Genomic DNA, 18,912 nt, shown 5'->3' with positions numbered 1-18,912 from the left:
TACCTTTTCCCCGCCGTTGCCCGGCTCTGAGGTGAGGGGGGGTTGGCGCCATGTCCCAGACGGATCCCGAGCTGCTCTTGCAAGAGCTGGGAAGTTGGGACTGGGATCTCTGCCGCCGGGAGCTGCCGGCCGTTCTGCCCCGGCTTCTTATATCCTTCCCGCGGAGGTGGGGGTGTGGGTGGTCCGGCTGCGGGGGTGGCTGAGGGGAGCCACCCCGAAATGGCGCGGGGGGGTGTGTGTGTATGTGGGGGTGTTCGTCCTTCAGCATTGCACAGTTCAATCCTGCCCCCGCCCCCAAAGCAAACAAACAACATACCCACCCCCCCAAAAAAAAATAAACCCAAGACTTACTCTCCCAATACATTGCAGAAATACATGTGCTTGTCGTGCGGGTACTGAAGTTTGTCTGCCCACGTTGGTTATGGAGCATCCCCACCATTTTCATAGGATGGATGAAGCGTATGCAGGAGAGCGTGAGAGAAGCCACCGCGGCTTCTGCAGATGCTTTAAAGAAAACTTTTATTGCAGAACGCGTTTGAGTTTCTTTAACGTTTTTACTCTCTGTATCAAGAGTCAGAAGACTGGACTGAGCATATTCGTAAGTAGTGACCAAGGAGTGCCTCTTCTTCCTGCAGATTGTTGTGTTGCAATTGCATTAAAATTCTGTGCTACTTAAAAATACTTATGCTATAACTAGTGATTTTCATGGTCTTCCACAATCCTGGACCTCGCACATTACACAAGTTGCATGTTGAATAAGCTTTATAAATGCCCATAATGTAGCCATGCACGTAAGGCTGCTTTTTCCTTTCTGCTGCGTCTGATTTTTAGGTACTTGAAAGAAGGGTGCTTTTTATCTTGTATTTTATTGTCTTTTTGGCTGTTGTCCCAGGTGGCAAAACTCCTGTCACACCTGGTAGTGATAAGAAAATGAAACAGATGTATAACTGTTTAGGAGGCTTGCTAATGTTCACTGTTAAGTTGCATATTCGTGCCAACAAGCACATTAAATGTGTGACTATTTTCAGTTTGGAATAATGAAAATTCTTGTTCTGTGGGTAAACAATTTTGCTCAGCCTTCAACTAAGTGCAGTCAGGTGTGATGCTATTATTGATGGGTTTATGCATGTTGGAGCTGATACTGTTACTAGATTTGTCAGATAATGCATATGTGGCAAATGTTATGTTGCCTCTCTCAAAATCAAATACCTGATCCCTGATCGGTTTCTGTTTGATGCAGTTCTTTGTTTCATCTGGTAGGTTGCTACATGTTTCTGATAATCGCACATTGTTTTTCTGTAATGTTTTGCTTTGCAGGTGTGTTGAGGATCCTGACTGAAATGTTTTTGCCCCATATCAGCCTCGCAGATTTAGAACAAACTTTTTTCTCAAAAGTATTACCTAAGGTACGACAGCTTCAATTAAATGTGGAATTTTCAGTCAGTCAAGTGCTAAAACCTGCTCAGAATGCAGTCCTTCTTTTTTGAGGTCACACAATGTAGTTATTGTTTTGGATACAAAACTTGAAATCAAAATTTGACCCTTTAAAAGTTTTATCAATTTTGTGTTGGGTTTTTTCTGGGATTGTTACTGTTCTTTACAGTGGGGAGAGGATTGAACATATGATATTCTACTTCCTATATTCAGTAGTAGAATTGTTTTTTATTTCTTCTTGAGACTATTGGAGTTTTTATAAAATGACCAAGGTGAATTTTTATGTGAGGTGGCCTCTCAGGACAAATAAACTGAAGAACCCAACACTCATATCACAAATAAATGTTGTGAAATTTGTGAATAATACAGTGAATAAACTTTTAGGCCCTAGTGGCCTAAGGTGTGTTCTCTTTTTTGATTAAGTGATGGAGAATTTTGTGCTGTAGTTGTGTCTAAATTCTTCAGTGCTTACATTTTAATTGAAGTGAAGCAGTGCCAAATTGCTTATTTAAGTTTCAGGCCTCAGCTTGTATATTTTAAGAAGCCAGTAAACATGGCCGCTTGATTTCCATTTGTCTTATTTTATGTCCTGTAGCAAATTTTGGAGATTATAAGAAAAATGGCTCATAACAGGCATATCTTGAACAAGGATTACTGTACCATACCAGTTGATGTAGTATCTTGCACATGCCTGGAAGCATCTCGCTGTCTTTGCAGTCTCAGCAGTAACACTTGTCAAATACCCAAGGACCTCAATCAAAGCGAAATTATTGTTCTTTGTAGGCCATGGGCATTTTTTAGGTATTCAAAATGTTAATGGTCATTATCAACAAAAAAATCCCTAATTTTTCTGAGACAAAATGGAAATCCTTTTAAAATGATGTCGTTTTAACTAAGTAAAAAAAATCTTCGGTGGCATGAAGTATATATTTCAAGTGATTTAGCTGGCAAGTTGTTTTTACTAACATATTTTAGAAAAGCAACATCTACTGTAGCTTCTGTCTATAATTTGGGAAAGCCATAAGATGGTTTTTACTTCTTGGTATACCATGCTTTATGATTCAAATGCTAGAAAGCGTTATTTTCTCCTTTGACCTATCATCTTGGTAGCCCGTTACTTAATACCAAGGAAGCAAGCAGATATAGAATGGTGTTACTATTTGCATGTGTACATTTATAAATAAAATGTTAAAGTTTTGGTTTATTCTGACAGACTCTACAGTTATTTGATAACTTGATGTATGAATTATCCAGTGAGGCCAAAGGATTAACCAGCCAGAATACAGAGTTATGCAGTACTGTAAGGCATCTTCTACAGGCAAGTCCCATCAAATAAGCTGTCAAAGGAATGTTTATATTATTCTTTGATTTTACCTAAGCAGTTAAGAAGTTTTTAGAATATTTTTGTCAGCTACTAACCAGGTGGTTAAAATGTAATGTGATCTTCCTTTGCAGTTGAAATTCAATTAACAGTTTGTGAATGATTTGATTACATAGAGCATGTGATGCTAATTATAATTAAAAAAAAATATCTCCAATTCTGCGTAAGTTCCTAATGCAAATTGAATGTGATTCTCCATATTTAAAGAGTGACTTTGGCATCTATTTATACGGTCACTCTGAGTTTTAAAATTTTTGAAAATTGAGAACAGTAGTCAAAAGAAACATGAAGCTTTCAGAGAGTACATGGTATTGGAGAAAAGCTCTGGAATTGCGTGCTATTATTTTATGGAGCTTCATTAAGCTTTAACAAACTATTTATTTATGGAAATCGCAGTGAACTTTAAATAGCATAAAAATCTCGGTGCAATTCAGCTAAGAAAAGATGCTTTTGAAATTATTGCAGGAATGAAAAACATTGAGTGTTGTTGTTTATTCTTGCTTTAAGACTATGGTGCAACTGTTGGAAACACTGACTGGTTGTGTACGATACGTCTGCACGCTGCAAGAGTGTGTGCCTCTGGAGAGTATTCGCACCCTTCCATCCTCAGTTCTTTACGTAATAAAGAACACATTTACACACTGCAAGGTAGGTCTGTGTTAGGAAGAGAAAAATTCTTATACTGGTTGGCTTTTACAAAATGCTCACTTTATAAGAAGATAATATTTTGAAATAACATTGTTGTCAGATTGTAATTTTTTTTTTATTTATTTCAATTTAGTTGCGAAATAGTTTACAGAATGTAATTAGTGCACAAGTACAAAGATGATTTTTCAGCTCTTTGCCCTGCAAGTCTGACCTGGTAGTGAGAGGCACAGACTGTGCTATTTCCATATTTTGCATCAATGGCAGTTGAACATTTTGCTTATGAATGTATGCTCACTGTGACATCTGTGCACTTCTGGTAGCAGCAGTATTTTCAGAGCTGCAAGTCGTTACCAAAATGGTGCTACTTACCTTATTTCTATTCAAGTTCCAAAGTGGATTGAAAGTTGCCATTAGGATCTTTATGTTGGTTATGGTGAGTAACATATATCAGTTTCAGCTCTGGATTTTCAGATGCAACAGTAATTCCCTCTAGAGCAGTGAAAATAAAACAAGATTATCGTAAGGACATAGTAGCTTTTGGTTGGCCTTCATTTTCACTTTTCAATTTCTTTCTTATGGAAACACATCAGTTTTGCATGTCAGGACTCGAACTCAGGTGCCATCCTTTAACAATTCTAATTTGAAAGTAATGGGAAATATTTGGAATGCTACTTCCTTTGTTGCTAATATTGTATTGTTTTGTTCAGAAATATGGTCTTATGTTCATGCATTGAGGCCTAATCCAAAGCCCACTCAACTCACTAGAGCCAGGCAGACGTCATTAGTTGTTGATGAGGCTGCAGGTGAATACCATTTTATATTTAGCAAACAGCTTGGTAGCAGAAGCTACAGATCTGGCTGGTGTTGAGTTAAAGTAGGTACAGCTATGCCTTGTTCTCTTTTCCAGCGAAATGTATGACAAAGCTCTTGATGTTTTCAGCATGTGAAAAATCAGGCTGTGATTCCTGAATTATTTTTTTTTTAAACGCCTTCTTCCCGGTTTCCTATAGGACAGTGAATCAGTGTACTGTGGGCATTTGCACTTGATTTCTGACCTCCTACAAGCTATGTTCAAGGAAACTTACTCTCTTCAGAAGCAGCTGATGGAACTACTTGATATGATTTCCATGGGCTCTGCTTCTGCTGAAGATAACATCACAGATATGGTGTCAGGTATATGTGGATCTAACTTTTTTTTTATTTTGGTCTTGCTCAGTCTTTTTTTCTATGGAGAGTACGTCTGAGGTTTTTAAAACAGGGTTCTGAGCACACTCAATTAGTGTTGACCAGCCTTTTAGAAGGCAGCATTCAGCAGCTTGAAATATTTCCATTTTTCTCCTCAAACTTTCTCTGTGGGATGGGGCATATTGTGTAGGTTTGTAGGAAAGGGGCAGCACAGAACTGTTTCCCTGATTCAGTGCCAGTGCAGTGGTATCCTCTAGTGCTTGTAATTGTTGCTGTTTTCCTAGGAGAGTAGCGTAGCTGTGAACTCATGAATCTGATTTAACTCAGTTGTTGCTGTTATTATTTCTTCCTTAGTAATCCACACTGTGCTGGAGATATGCTCTGTCATTTCCAATATGGACCATGCTCTTCATGCCAATACATGGAAGTTCATAATCAAGTATGTCATCGAGGTCTTTGGATTTTATTATAGTCTAAACAGACTGTAATTTTAAATAACCAGTGTTTCAATGGCTTTATCTTCAGAATTTCAAATAAAACTGCAATTAGAGCATTCAATTTAGCTATTTAGCTAGTAAGTAATTTTAGAGATTTGGCTAGTAAGTAGTATTAAAGGCACTGTCAGTGAAGGTAGTCGGGAATCGTGCATGAAAAGTCATAGAAGCTTGACATTTTGTATTACAATGCAGAAAAAAAAATTGAAACACCGTTGTCGGAATAAATAATCTTAAGAGGTTTGACCTGCAATTTTGTAGGTGATTTTGGCTTGACTTTGCTGCCTTGTGCTTTCATCCTGCCTCTCCTCTGTGTTTCAGTCATGGCTATGAAGAGGGTTGTTCTCTAAATTTCTAGTTTCGCTGTACACAGATATTGCACCAATTAGCGTTGTGTAAAAGCCTAAGTAGAAGAAATAGTTGTTTGGATTTGTACTAACTAATTGCATGATCACTTCTGACAAACATCTGATTATATTCCTGTCTTTTAGGCAAAGCCTGAAGCATCATTCTCTGCTGCAGTGTCATCTGAAACACAGTGACATCCTCAGTGGCCTGTGCAAGGACACTCTTCTTTCTTTTCACTCCTGTTTGCAACTGGCTGAACAAATGAAGATGTCAGAGATACAGGTGAATTAAAAAGTTCCCAAAGGTGCCGTTATCCTTGCGGAGGATAAATTCTTTGTGCTGTATTGCTTGGAGAGGTTTGGAGTTGTGTGTCTTTTTTTTTTTTTTTTCTTCACTTCATGCAGTGGGCATAATACCTTCTTCTTTTGAAACCACGTGAAAATGAGGCTCATAATCTTGTTTAGATTGGGGGTGTTTTAGTGAGGTACTGAAAATAAGTTTCCACCATACTCTATGGGAATGTTTTTTTTTTATTTCCTGAACTGTCAATCAAAAGATAACATTTCAATTCTGAATATTGCTATAAAAACACTGAGACATGCTGAAGATTTTTAAATCCCCCCGCCCATAGCTGCAGAGTCTGTAGAGAATCAAGTTTGAAATAGGTTTTGAACATTGTTTGCAATCTAACTTTCTTTTTTATTGTACTGGTCTGTATATTAAGTTTTAGAACTGGGGTTTTTTTTGGACAGGAAGGCACTGACCTCAGGCTGTTCCAGAAGACAGTCAAACTGTGCAGGTTCTTTGCTAATTCCCTTGTACACTACACCAAGGTAGGTTAATACCTGAATTCTATGTTAGTATTAAATTTAAGCCTCTGGTCTGCAAATGGTATAATTTTGTACTGCATAATATCTTAACAATTTATGGCTATACCATATGGGTGCATCCATGCATAACCTGCTTGTGAATATATACACATGGAAGAGCTACAAGAGTAAGCAGGATTACTGCTGTGATTTAACAGGAAAAACAAACAAGAATAATAAGCTGTTACAAGCAATGTCACTGCAGAAGTTGGTAGGAGATGTCAAGTCTTTACAGGCAGCCTTGAGTCAATGCAACAGTAACGTTAACTGTAAGAATTATGCACATGAAACCTGTCGCCAAGTATTCAGAATTGTTGTTAGTTTCAACAATGGAAAACGATGTGGCATTAATAATAAGAAATGCCTGCATACTGTTGTTAGCTCTGACACAAACTTCCTGCTCTTTTCCTGGCCGTTTCCTTTCACTTTGTTGCTGTCTTTTATTTTTCTCATAATTAGAAGACATGCAATAAATTACCCATTTTAAGAAAGTATGTGAAAAAAATTTGCTTCCTAGGAAGAGCAGCAATGGTGCATTCTGCATCTGTTCTGTTTCACGAGGTCAAAGCAAGGGGTGATTTTTTTTTTTTTGTTGGTTTTCATGTTTGTTTGGGGGGTTTTGTTTTTTTTGTTTTGTTTTTTTTTCCTGGCACAAAATGAATAGCACTGTGACAGGATAAAACAACCTTACAGCATGTATGAGACCACTTAGATCTTTGCAGCTCTCTATGGCTATTACAACTGTACCTACCCTTTTTTTTTAATAAGCCTATAAATTTGTTTTACCTACAATGTATATACATGTAGTGTAATTTATCTTAGGAATATTTTGCTTATTGTTTGCTTTGCACTTGCTTTGTGCTGTGGATTGTTAGAACTTAACCAATTTTTGCAGACTAGTACTTTACACACCAATATAGAGAACAGAAAGAAAATGTATTTAATTATGTATTTTATATTAAAAGTACCATTCCAAATTAATGGCTTTTGCAGGAATTTCTTTCTTTCTTCTCTGATTTGTGCTCTCAGTTACATCAGCTGTTTCTTCAGATACACAGGTAAGTGAAGTACAAATAATTGATTATTGATACTATCTTAATAACATGTCCATATTGCATTCTTAAAGTTGCAAGTATTTTGAGATGTAAAAATACAATTCTTGTTCTGGAGCTGTTGCTTTCTTCTTTCATGTACAGAAATCTAAATTTTTTTTTTTAATAAATTGGGCATTTTTGTCTGATACTAGTTACTTTAACCCCATTCTTGATCAGTGCTGTGAGTGTCTGATGCTGACAAACCACTAACTTTGTTGCAATTACTTATGTCAACATTTCTTAGTAATTTATGTTTAGAATATGCAGATTGATGGTCTCGGACACTGGGTCTGTTTGTGCAAGGTCATTTGAAAATTCTTGTTCCTAAAGTCAAAATTCCTGAAGGTAGGATTCGCCCTTCAGTCACTTTTCAGTGAAGCAGTTAGGCGGAGCTAAAACAGAGCGACCCAGCAGTGTATCTTCTACTTTCAAACAAACGGTAGCGTGAGGTTAGTCAAATTGTGGAAAGTCAAGGCAATTCAGAATTACCATTCTATAGTAATCCTAATTCCATTCTGTTTCATGTATATCTAAACAGCCATGCACTCTTTTTTATTTTCTGTCTTAAATTCTAGTGAAAGAAAAAATCCAAGGCTAAATGCCGGTGTCAGCAGCAACATTTGACAGATTGTTTCTAGTTTAATACAAAGGCCATACTTTTGTCCTGAAGGGAGAGAGGATCCAGAAACAGAGTATCCTGAAATTTTTCATAGCTTTAGTGTTGTGTTTATAGTCTTGTGCAATGTCACAAAAAGACTGTATGGTTCTCCCAGAAGCAAAAGCTTTTTTTTTAATGTTATTCTCATAAAGCGTAACAGTCTGCAAGTGGCTTATCGTTTTTCTTTCAAAAGTTTTGTTCTATTTGCTGCAATAGTGGCGAAGAATAGGGGAAAGTGACTTCATAACAGTCAGTCATTCTGTTGGAATTGAAACCAGGTTGTGTGGTGAGATGCGCATGCGAGTTCACTGCAAGATTGAGTAGTTACTTTTTTTACGAGTTTCCTCTTCTAACTTTACTTACCTTGTAGATCTTTCTCAAGTGGAAGGTTGTAAACTTTTATTCACTCAGCAAAACTGAGCAGCATTTTTGTGTAGGAAGGTAGCATTTTTACGGTCACTTTATAAGCTGCAAGAGTAGAAGGTTTTCATTTCATGATCTCTCTTGTTTTATTCTCATATCACTCCTTTTTTTCTTCTATTGCCCAGGGTTTTTTTCTCTTCAAAGAAATTGTGGTACCCTTTTATTAGTGTCATGTGTTAAATTAGTGCTGTCACATTGATGACTGTCAAATTGTGCATACAGGTGTTTTCTTGGCTTTTCTTTGCTTGACTTTTTTTGTGATACAGCATATTTCTTCTTATATGTTATGTACTTTACATGCATTTTCTGTGAGCTTGTAAGGTCTTCTTTCAATGTTAGTAAAATGTTGGATTGTGATGCTTACTTTAAAGCCTGAATATAGAGTTGTAACTCTCATCTATAATAGATACACTAAAATGGGAAGCCTTTTCTGTCTTTTTCACAATAACAAGGGAATCATTAATTTGCCTTTCTGTAGTTCTTTTGAAAAGTAATTTTACTGAAATAAAATTTCTGAGATAAAATAAACTGAGAATATTTAACTCTTTTTTTTCTTTTTTTTTTTTTTCTTTCTCTCCCCTCAGCAAATTTCCTCCCAGTCTCTATGCTCCAGAGATCTTGGAAGTGCATCGAGATGAAATATCCCGGGTTTTTCTTGTGGCTCTGGACCCTCTCATCAACCAGCTTCTTCCCTTTCGCCCTTTTATGGACCAAGTGTTAAGTGAAAAGTTAGGTGGGTTTAAAATACAGCTACCGCTGCTGTAGCACTATGTAACCATCTCGAAGGGATCAGGATTGATATTTTGACTTTCTGGACCACAAGCAATGTTCTGTACTGGTTTGCTTGTCTGTTTTGTTTGTAAGTACTATGGTACAAAGATTTGCATGCTAACTCAGGTGGATTTTGTAACAGATAGTTCATGTTGCTGTTGAATGCATCTTTTCCAAAGCACTCGCAGTAACTTCAGTATTAATGTGGTTAACAGAAATCCTATCAATTCTGCTGTTTTGCGTAATTTCAATCCACACTTGACACAAACTTTCAAAGTAGGCTGGGAATTTTTCTGCTGCTCTGTTGGTGGGGGAAAACAGCTATTTTTTCCTAAATCAGGTATTTTCTGTGAAAAGTAGAATGCTTTTTGAAAAGTAGAAAAGCTTTTTGTTATAACACGCCTCCGTCCCCAATTTCTGCCCTGACCAACATGTCATAATTCTGAGAGAGCTGGCTGACTTCTCTCCCACATGTGCACTCTGGTCTTGTGATTATCCTAACACACTTAAAACTTTGCGTTTTTAGTCTTTGAGGCATCCGGTGCTTTCAAGGAGACTGGAAGTGTGAGGCATCCAAATTGTCACTCTTTTGCAGCATCTTGCAGTGACAGTTCAGAACTGGAATATTTTAAATTTTACCCAATATAGAATATTGCATTTATTTTTCACTTCAAACACATTGTTTATGATGAAGTGTTCCTTTTTTTCCCAGCTGTGTCTATAAATGATATTTGGTTGTTTTACTGGGAACTTTTGTCTTTCGCCAGTTCATCATTTGTCACTTGCTTAAAAGCCAGTTTACACACATGATAGACTTGCCACGGCAACTAGCATCATTTAAAAAAAAAACCCAACACTTCTACAGGTCTCCCTCCTGAGCAGCATCTGCCCCAGTGTCTCGTCCTGATTACCATAATGGACAAGCTGTCCTCTCAGCCTGAAGAAGTGCAAACTCTTTGGAACACAGGAAAAAGGTACTGAAAAGGTTTTTGTTGTAATTCTTCACCACAGTAATCGGCCTATGTGGGCAAACAGAGGGGCTCAGCTGCTGGGGTTTCCCTTGCAACCAAATAGTAAAATTTGTCAGACTCTATGGATTTACATCCTTATGTTGAAGAAAACAGGATCTGATGTTCAGTGCTTCGGGAGTGAAGGATACAGAGCCACAGATGTCTTTTTTTTTTTTCAGGAAAGGAACGGTAATTAGAGTACTTTAGGATAAGAAGAGATATGTATGTAGTTTGTTGATACTTTACTAAGTTAAAATCATGCATTTTTGTGCCTGAACCCTCTAAAAATCATGTGAATTTGTAAAATACAGAAAGTAGTCAGGAATGTAAATCTAGTGTAAAAGCACTGAAGTTACTACCATCATTTCAGGTCAAAGACGAAGTACAGGTGTTGCTTGCAGAATTTGGGATTTGCATATCTGTAACTCAACTGTTTTTCTTTCTTTTTCTCTTCTTTTTTTTTTCTTTTACCCTTGCAGCATGTCTTTGTTTTCAGCTCTCTTCTTCAGTTTCCAGCAATGTTCTGGTGAGCTTTCTCTCCCTGTTTGTTTGCCAGAGGTGATCAGTACAGGACAGCCAGCAGTTCCCATCACCCTCTATCACTATGTCTGTGTCCACCTGTGCTCCTTCATTGCTTCCACACTCCCATCACACTTTCCTCAGCTGGTAAGACTGGTTTTTGCTTATCATCTCTTCAGCTGTTTCGATGCATAGGCGCTATTTAAAAAAGAATAAGTTCTTTCTACTGATCTGGCTCTGAAGAGATGCTTAGGTATGATGTGGTTCTGTAGAAAGTAGCCATGATACAATTACATGACTGGAGTTCAGTTATACAGCAAATGTCACTTGTGGGAAAGGGGAAAGTACAAGTTCTTGAGAACCTCAGTGGTGGTGGAAATTTTTGTTCTCTGTAGAAGGGGGGAGGTCAAGTTGTTGTAAAAGTACAGTGCTTTCTTTTGTGCAGCATTCAGTTTGTATTAAATTTGCCTGGGTTTTTTGGTCTATACTGTGAAGTAATAAAGTGGCATTTAATATTTAGAGTAGATTATATTGTTGTGATGCCAGCTAAGAGCATACCACAAAATGGTAATAAGCAAATTTTTCTACTTCAGAGGAGTATTCTGGGTTTTGATTAACGTTATATAATGTTTTAAAAGTTTTTTACTGCACATAGACAAAAGAACCTCTAGATAAATGTAAACCTTTACAAAGTTAAGAGCTGTCACAAAAATGATAGGCCTAACTTAGGTGGGGGTTTTTTCTGAATGCTACATTACTCTTTCAGATAAAATTTGTTTTCTTAAAAGAGGAAAAGATTTTATTTGTTTTTCAGTAAGCTGTGAAGAAAGCTGGCAAGAAAACTTGCAATGCATTGGTCTAAAAAAAAATATATTTTTTCATAAAAGTTGCCTTGCAAAGAAGGGATGCACATGATGAAATGTTTTAAAAACTGAAGGATCCTCAGCCCATTGAAATGAATGTACACTCAAAGTATGCAAAACTAGAGGTGCAGCTGCTTGCTTGATGGTGTAGCTGAACACAGAGTATGAACATGAGTTCTTAAAACATTTTAAATTGGGCAAGCTGAAAATCTTATTAGGTTTTATCCTAATTAGTGGAGTAAGAGTAATAGCAGGTCTGTAATCTGTTTCTGCGTGAATTTACATATATATTTTCTCCTCAGGAGTATGCTCTGCTGGATGCTGTGCTGAGTTCTAGTATGATCACGTCTCTGCTAGCAATGGACTCGTGGTGTTTCCTTGCCCGGTAAGATGATTTTATTACAGGACAAGGAGGATTTCCACAGATCCAGTTAGTTCTGTTGTACATAATTCTTTGAGAGAGACTTTTTTATGACAAAATTGTCCCAGAATTGGATTCTTTTCAGACATAGAGCATATTTTGAAAATTAGGAAGAGAAATGGTTTAGCCATTTTTACATTCATGCAAGTAAGGGGAACATACCTTTTTATATTATTTAATAATTGTTTCTGGAATCGTTCTCTCAAGTAAATTGTATCTGTGCTTATCAAGTTTAAATATGTTAGAGGAAATGGCCCTCTCTCAGACAAGATGTATAATACTTAGTCTGCAACAGAGTAGGAAGTACCGATTCAATAGCTTCTGTCTCTGACGTTCCAGGTATGGAACAGCTGAACTGTGTGCTCACCATGTTGTTGTGATCGCCCACTTGGTAAGAACCTCACTGATGTTTGCACTTTAGCACCAGTTTTAATCCTAGTTCTGCTGGCAAACTTTCGAAATGACCAAAGACAGGAATGTCATTTTTTTTTTTCCCAAATAAAAACAGAGACTGTCTTAATTCTTCAAATTGGGTTAATAATTAGCAAAAGCTGTACTGTGAAAATATAAAACAATACGTCTAGTATTTCTAACATGTCCTGTACTGTTTTAGAGTTACTGCTGTGGTCCTGCATAGCAACTCTCGGAACGTTCTGTATAGAATTAATTTGCTGAGTGGTGATTTTTTTTTTTTTTCCCCCTTAATTTAATTAGATACGTTACCATTTTATTCTAATTCAGATAAAGTCTTGGCCCAGTGACTGTTACCAGGTCTCTGCCTTGGGTGTTCTGCTGAGGCGTATGCTGTTCTTGATGGCGCCAGATCATCAGGCAAGTGTACCACCAGTATCTTCTGTCTTTAACAGAAGAGTTTTGAATTAGTGGCTTGTGTTAAAATATCCCCTTTCAGTTCTTCAGAAATGACAAGATGTTGAGGGTTTGCTTGCTGTACTTGATGTTGTACTTGTTATTACTTTGTCATAGTGGATCCTCATTTGTGCAGATGTGCTCTTTAAAGCAAAAAAGGCACATACACCTTTCTAAGAGTGGTCTTATGGGGCGGCAACAAAGTTCTTTTTTTGACTAAGTATGAAAACGGCACATCTGCCAGATTTGCTGAAACTGTAAGACCTGTCATTGCATCTGCAAGTGGTGTTCATGAGTGTTCTCATGTCATCAGATCTAAAGAGTAGTATCCTTTCCTGTCAGCGCCTCTCTATACAGCTCAGAAAGGCTAAAGCTCGCTCTTCTACTCGCCATGGCCATTGCTTAAGGTAGCTGAAAGAGTAAGTTGCTTAATCATTCCGATAGGTGACAAGGGAGGTGGCAGTTCTAGAAGGTTTTTATATTAAAAAGTTGGGTTTTATTTAAACAAAAGGTTTTAGACATTATTTTTTTTCCATGATACTTCTAAAGCAAACTAGTAGCGCCTTTTGGTTTCTCAGTGTTCTGACAGATTATCAAATTGTCTTCTGGTCTGTTTAGTTCTTACTAACTTTTGTATGCAGGTAGAATTTGCTCATAAGTTCCTTCCAGAAGAGGTGGAGAACTTGGCTGTGTGGCAGCACATATCCCTCAAGGCCCTGAATCCTGATCTTCGGAAACGAGTGGCCTGTCAGCTCTGCGTGGCAGGGCTCGCACAGTGCAGGCAGTGGCTGAATAGCAGGCGTGCTTTGGGAGAGCTCCAACTTGTGGTAAAGGAGATTTGATTCTCTTTGTAAAAAATTTGTGAACTCTGGATTTCTGAACTATAAGGATTCTGTTGCTCTCACCTCAATTCTATTTTTCTATGTGTTGCGCAGCTTTTTTCCATACCTAACTGGCAAATGCTTGAGCAACTATTCTGATTTAATATTTTCTCCTAGTACACAGCACCATAGGACCCTCTGCTCTGAAGGTGATGATAGTGGAGGTCTTGTGGTTTACTAGTTATTCTAGTTGCTGTTTGCTCTCTGGGTGAGCAGATGTATTTTTCTTTAGAATTTCTGGTTTATACTATGTCATACAACTACTTTTAAGCTTTAAAGTCCTGCCTGGTTTTATGTGGCATCAAATCTGAAGGACGCTCACTGGCTTCCTTGGTGAAGGAGAGGAGTGTGAGAAACCAGAGACTTCCACATGAAGTGTCTGGTGCCAGCTTTCACCTGCCAGTGGAGCTAATGACTACAGCACCGTGTGAAACTCCCAGAAGTAACCGAAGGTTTCCTTGCTTTGGAAGCTTTATTGGCCAGTGACCTGGTGGATTAGCTGTACTGCACAGCCAACACAGCACATTGCCCTTCTTGCCATCTCATATCATTTTAGATGTTTAATATAAGCCTGGGTTTTGGTTTGTTTTATGTTGTAGGCTTTTTGGTCTTACTTATAGATTTATTTGTTTTCCTACTAGAATACTGCTCTTTCTGTCCTCCTGGTTGCCTGCAATTTTGCTGGTGACACTCTGGAGGCAGAACTTCAGGCATCTGTCTTGGGGGTCCTTGGTCAGTTCTGGACTTTTCTCCAGGCTAAGCAGGTAAGAGAATTTACTGCTCCAATGGTGAAAGCGTGATGTCTTTGAGAAGCTGGTGCTGTTTCACAGTGTTTGTTACTAAGTTGTTTTACTTCGATTGGACCATTTCTGTAAAGCACAGTGTATCTGTGCTGCCCATCTGCTGTCAGCTGGTTTATGTATTCAGCAGGCACGTGCTCTGGGAAGCAGAGTTTGAATTTTTCTGAATGTTACGTATATGGCTCCTTGTTACTCCATCTGTTACTCAGTGTCAGATTCAGACTTGATTAATGACAAGTCAGAAATACCTCATTCTGATTCATACCAGTTACAAATTTGGCCTATTTTGAATGTTCGTTAGAATATGAACAAAACCCATGGTGATTTAATTAGTACATAGCTTAGCACATGAAAACCCATAGAGCTAGTAACCTTCCTCCTGTATTTGAGAACAAGGGGGTAAGAAGATTCCCCTGCCACTGTATCCCTGTTCACATCTGCAGTTGCGGTAAGAAAAAAGGATTGTCGTGGCTCATACTCTGGATTAAAAAATGAAGTTTGAGAGTTGGGGTGAAGAAAAGCCCCTTCAGAGGTCTTTTCAACCCGTGAAGACATTTGGCAACTGAACTGAAAAGAAATAGTTCAGATAACCTTTAGCTACTTATATTACCGAGTAGAGGGAGGACATGAGGGATAAGAAATATTCTTAAGATCAAAGAAAAGGGTCTTGTAAAATACGACTACCTAGAAATACTGATATGACTGTTTAAATATTTTCTTCTGCTGCTTGTGATGTGGTGTTTCATGTGAGTTAAGTTAGGCTAAGAATTTTGGAACGCTACTGTAACTTAAGCTTCCTTCTTAAGTAGTTACTCCATAAGCTAAAATACAATGTTACTAATATCTTGTGATCTGTTGAAGGTCTCAGACGAGCCAAGTCTCCAGCAGACAGTGTGTTTATTACTTCACCTTTTGGAATTTTTCATCCAAGCATTAGATGCTGAACTAATTACTCAGGTAAAAAAAAAAAACAAACAAAAAAACCCCACCTTCTTATGAATATTTTACTTCATGAAAACCAAGTTCTTTGATTTACTGAAATATCAAATGAGTTATTTTATGGTTTGGCCTTCTCTTAACTGATGGAGGTTCCTAATTTTATCTCTTCCTTGATTACTTTCCTGGTCTTTAAACCAAGTATATGGCACTTTGGTTAACATTGCTTTTGAGAATCTTGTTACTCAGTAAGATAATTGAGATATATGGATATGCTATAGAAACACGCCTATTTCTTTCTAAAATGCACACTGCAGCTTTATCTTAGCCAGTTTCATTCAAGGTGTAGCATAGCTCCTTTTGTTTCCAGTCCAGTTTTTGAAAATCAGTGATCTCAGATTTGAAGATGAGACAAAGAAGTTTTCACCTGCAGTCTGTTTGATGGAGCTTCACTGAGGTTTGTTTTCTACAGGTATTTGCACTGCAGTCTTCCCTTTTCCAGTTGGGTCCCCCAGATCATGTTCGTCTAGCAATGGTGGATTTTCTGTCTTCTATGGGAAAGGTGTTTATACCACAAGAAGCACAGGTAAATATAATTGTGGCCTTATTTAGATAATCATCAGTCTTTTGGTGAAAACATATGCTATTTATTTAAGTATAAAGGATCAAGTTCAGCAATACATACAGGAGTGCCATGACATAGTCATCTTTGAGATTAATAAACGGTCTATGGCAGTTTTGCTTTTCATTGAGACATGCTGAGTGCATGTAAAATGCTTGGTTTATTCATTTTTTTGTTGCTTCTCACCAGTTAGAAAGGACTGACACCTGAATCTCCAAGAAAGAACACGTCACCTCCCTTACGGTGGTTTTTTTTTTTTTTTCCCCAGACAGGGCAGTAGCACTCAGGCATTTCTCAAATCTGTCCCTTGACCTTAGAGCGATTCTTTAACAATAAGTCATGATGGTGAGATATGCACAACTAACTTTTTGGAACTGACAGATATTTGTTCCTCTTGCAGAGGCAAGTTGTACCCCAGTTGTCATGTTTGTTTGCTTCTCTGCTAGCTGACCAGACCTGGCTGATTCATCAGCACGCGTTGGAGGCATTCACACATTTTGCAGAGGTAGGCATAGCAGAACACTGGATGCGTGTATTTGGCTCTGTTAACTTTTATTGTACGGAAATTCTTCTGTCTTAAATGTTTGCTGCTCTTCACTGACCAATTTGCATCTTAGTATCACAGATGCTATCGCATATCAAAAGTAGTGAGGGCTAACGCAGTTGCAAGTGATATCGGGAGCTGGAAGTAAAGTAAGATGAAGCATTGGTTGCTTAGATTAGTTGCAGCAGGGAAGGGATTGTCATAGAAACATTTTTTATATTGTCTGTTCCTTTGTTAATAAGTACTAAACTATTAACATTTTTGACAGGAAACGAGCCATGAAGATGTTGTTCCTCAGTGCCTTAATTCTGAAGAAACTAAGAACAGAGTTGTCAGTTTTCTGGCTAAGGTATGTATGTCATTGAACCATTTTACTGCTTTCTTAGGCTGTGTACTGCTTGTAACAGATGTGTGCAACATCAACTATGTCTACAATGGCATGGTAATTAAATAAGTTTAAAATTTAAAGTTCTGTTAACTGGGATGTGGTTGAACTTTTCTACTTGCTTTAATCAGCAGAATTAACAACTCCCATTCCTATGCACGCTGCTCTTCCAGTACTTCCCAACTTTGATTTAAATGCTTTGCTTTTTCTTCCTTGAATAACAAAAACAAACAAAAAAATTAAGTTGCACAGTTATTGTTGTAAGCAGAGAAGTTATCTATTAAAAAGATGGGGATTTCCTTGTTTGGTTTGTGTAGTTTCCTTCCCCGTTTCACTTGGATCAGTTTCTGAAAGCTAAATGAACATATATGAAACATCCTTTTTGCATGTTACAAAAAAATTCTTTTAAGAGGAGATGGCTATTCATGCAAAGCGTAGACAATGGGAAAGGAGGCGGTGGTTATGCTGTAACCTAAGGCAGAGCTATCTGGATGAGCAGTTTTTGACAAGCAGATAATGAGCAAAAGAACTAATAGCTGCCAGTGATGCTACACCAAAGTTGTAGATAGCCTCCTGCTCAGAAGAGTGAGAAATTAGATTCATTTTGAACTGCGTGTTAAGATCTCTCCCTGCCTCCCTCCCCTCCCTTTGTTCTAGCATATAAATTGAGCCTATGGAGGTTAGTAATGCTGCCTTGGTTTAGTTACCTCTCCTGTGGCTTTCTCCCTAGACAAGGCAAGTAGAAGAGACAACAGAAGCTCGAACAGAACGCATGAAGCAAGAAAGGATTACCTGCAGCACACAGTTTAAGAAAATGGATGGAGAACTGGAGTCAACAGGAGAGGTATGTGACTTCTTTAAACTATCTGGGCTCTGTTGTTGATTTATGTCAGTTCTGGGAAGTATTTAAAGAGGTTCAAGATGGTCTTGCTGCTTTCCATGTTCTAAGAAAAAAGCTCACGTGCACTCCTGGCCTTTAGTATTCTACCTGAATGCTTTGTACTGCCTGCCAGCCAGCAAGACCTCTCACAAGGCAAGGGACTCTCTTGCAGCTCTTCTCCGTCTAAGGGGTTTTTTACATCTGGATGAAGACTGATCACTTATGCAGAGCATTATAAATGATGTCTCATGTTTACTTAAATCTGCAGCCTCTGGCAAAAAGAGCATGTCACCCACCCTCTGAGGAGCAATATAAATCAGCAGTAGGCACGATGGAGGGGGCAGTGGAGGCTGTGAAGCTGCTGCTCCGGAAGGGGTCACCCCCTGCTTGGCTTGCAGTGAAACTGGAGGCTCTACATACAGCTATAGCCATCCTCAGAGACCGCGTACGGTAAGGTGCTCAACAGGTTTTAAAAATAATAAAACAGCTCAGCACCCTGTTCTGAGGGAAGAGATGCCTTTGTACTGTGATTGCTGGAGAAGAAAAAAGCTGTGACACAGAGCAATGCTCTACTGTACTGCTGGGTCTTGGTTAATGTGCCAGAATGAACTGAGGTGTGAGATGTTGGCCTGTCTTTCACAATAATGGGCTGGAAGGACTAATATATTCTAATGGACACTATTGTGCATCTGAGCTGTCATTTTGTATATTGCCAATGTATAGCTTGTTCTTCTAAGCTACTGTATGGTGACAAACACTTCACAAGCTTGTATTTTGAATACTAAGATGTTTGAATCTCTTGTAAAAGTAATGGTTACCTTTGTTCCTGTTGTGTACAGGTAACCAGGCAGTAGGTGTTTTTATCTTAATTTTAAAATA

At 38.1% G+C, this 18,912-nt stretch overlaps 1 protein-coding gene across 1 annotated transcript; it reads left to right on the top strand.

Annotated features, from left to right (window-relative positions):
* Window positions 1-50: 50 nt before the first annotated feature.
* Window positions 51-18,487, top strand: LOC104293329 (chromosome unknown open reading frame, human C1orf112). Its single transcript, XM_009892826.1, has 24 exons — window positions 51-149; window positions 559-598; window positions 1,318-1,406; window positions 2,648-2,752; window positions 3,323-3,463; window positions 4,474-4,636; window positions 5,003-5,087; window positions 5,634-5,772; window positions 6,243-6,323; window positions 7,353-7,417; window positions 9,119-9,267; window positions 10,171-10,279; window positions 10,795-10,981; window positions 12,000-12,082; window positions 12,458-12,509; window positions 12,860-12,949; window positions 13,627-13,812; window positions 14,508-14,630; window positions 15,528-15,623; window positions 16,075-16,188; window positions 16,625-16,729; window positions 17,037-17,117; window positions 17,884-17,997; window positions 18,302-18,487. Exons 1-24 carry the CDS (start codon window positions 51-53, stop codon window positions 18,485-18,487), a joined length of 2,682 nt encoding a protein of 893 aa, XP_009891128.1.
* The last annotated feature ends 425 nt before the right edge of the window (window positions 18,488-18,912 follow it).

The sequence above is a fragment of the Charadrius vociferus genome, unplaced genomic scaffold (genome assembly GCF_000708025.1).
Source record: "Charadrius vociferus isolate BGI_N301 unplaced genomic scaffold, ASM70802v2 scaffold39, whole genome shotgun sequence".
Classification (NCBI taxonomy): Eukaryota; Metazoa; Chordata; class Aves; order Charadriiformes; family Charadriidae; genus Charadrius; species Charadrius vociferus.
Note: the sequence above shows the minus strand (reverse complement) of the source record. Positions and strands in the feature narration are given on the sequence as shown.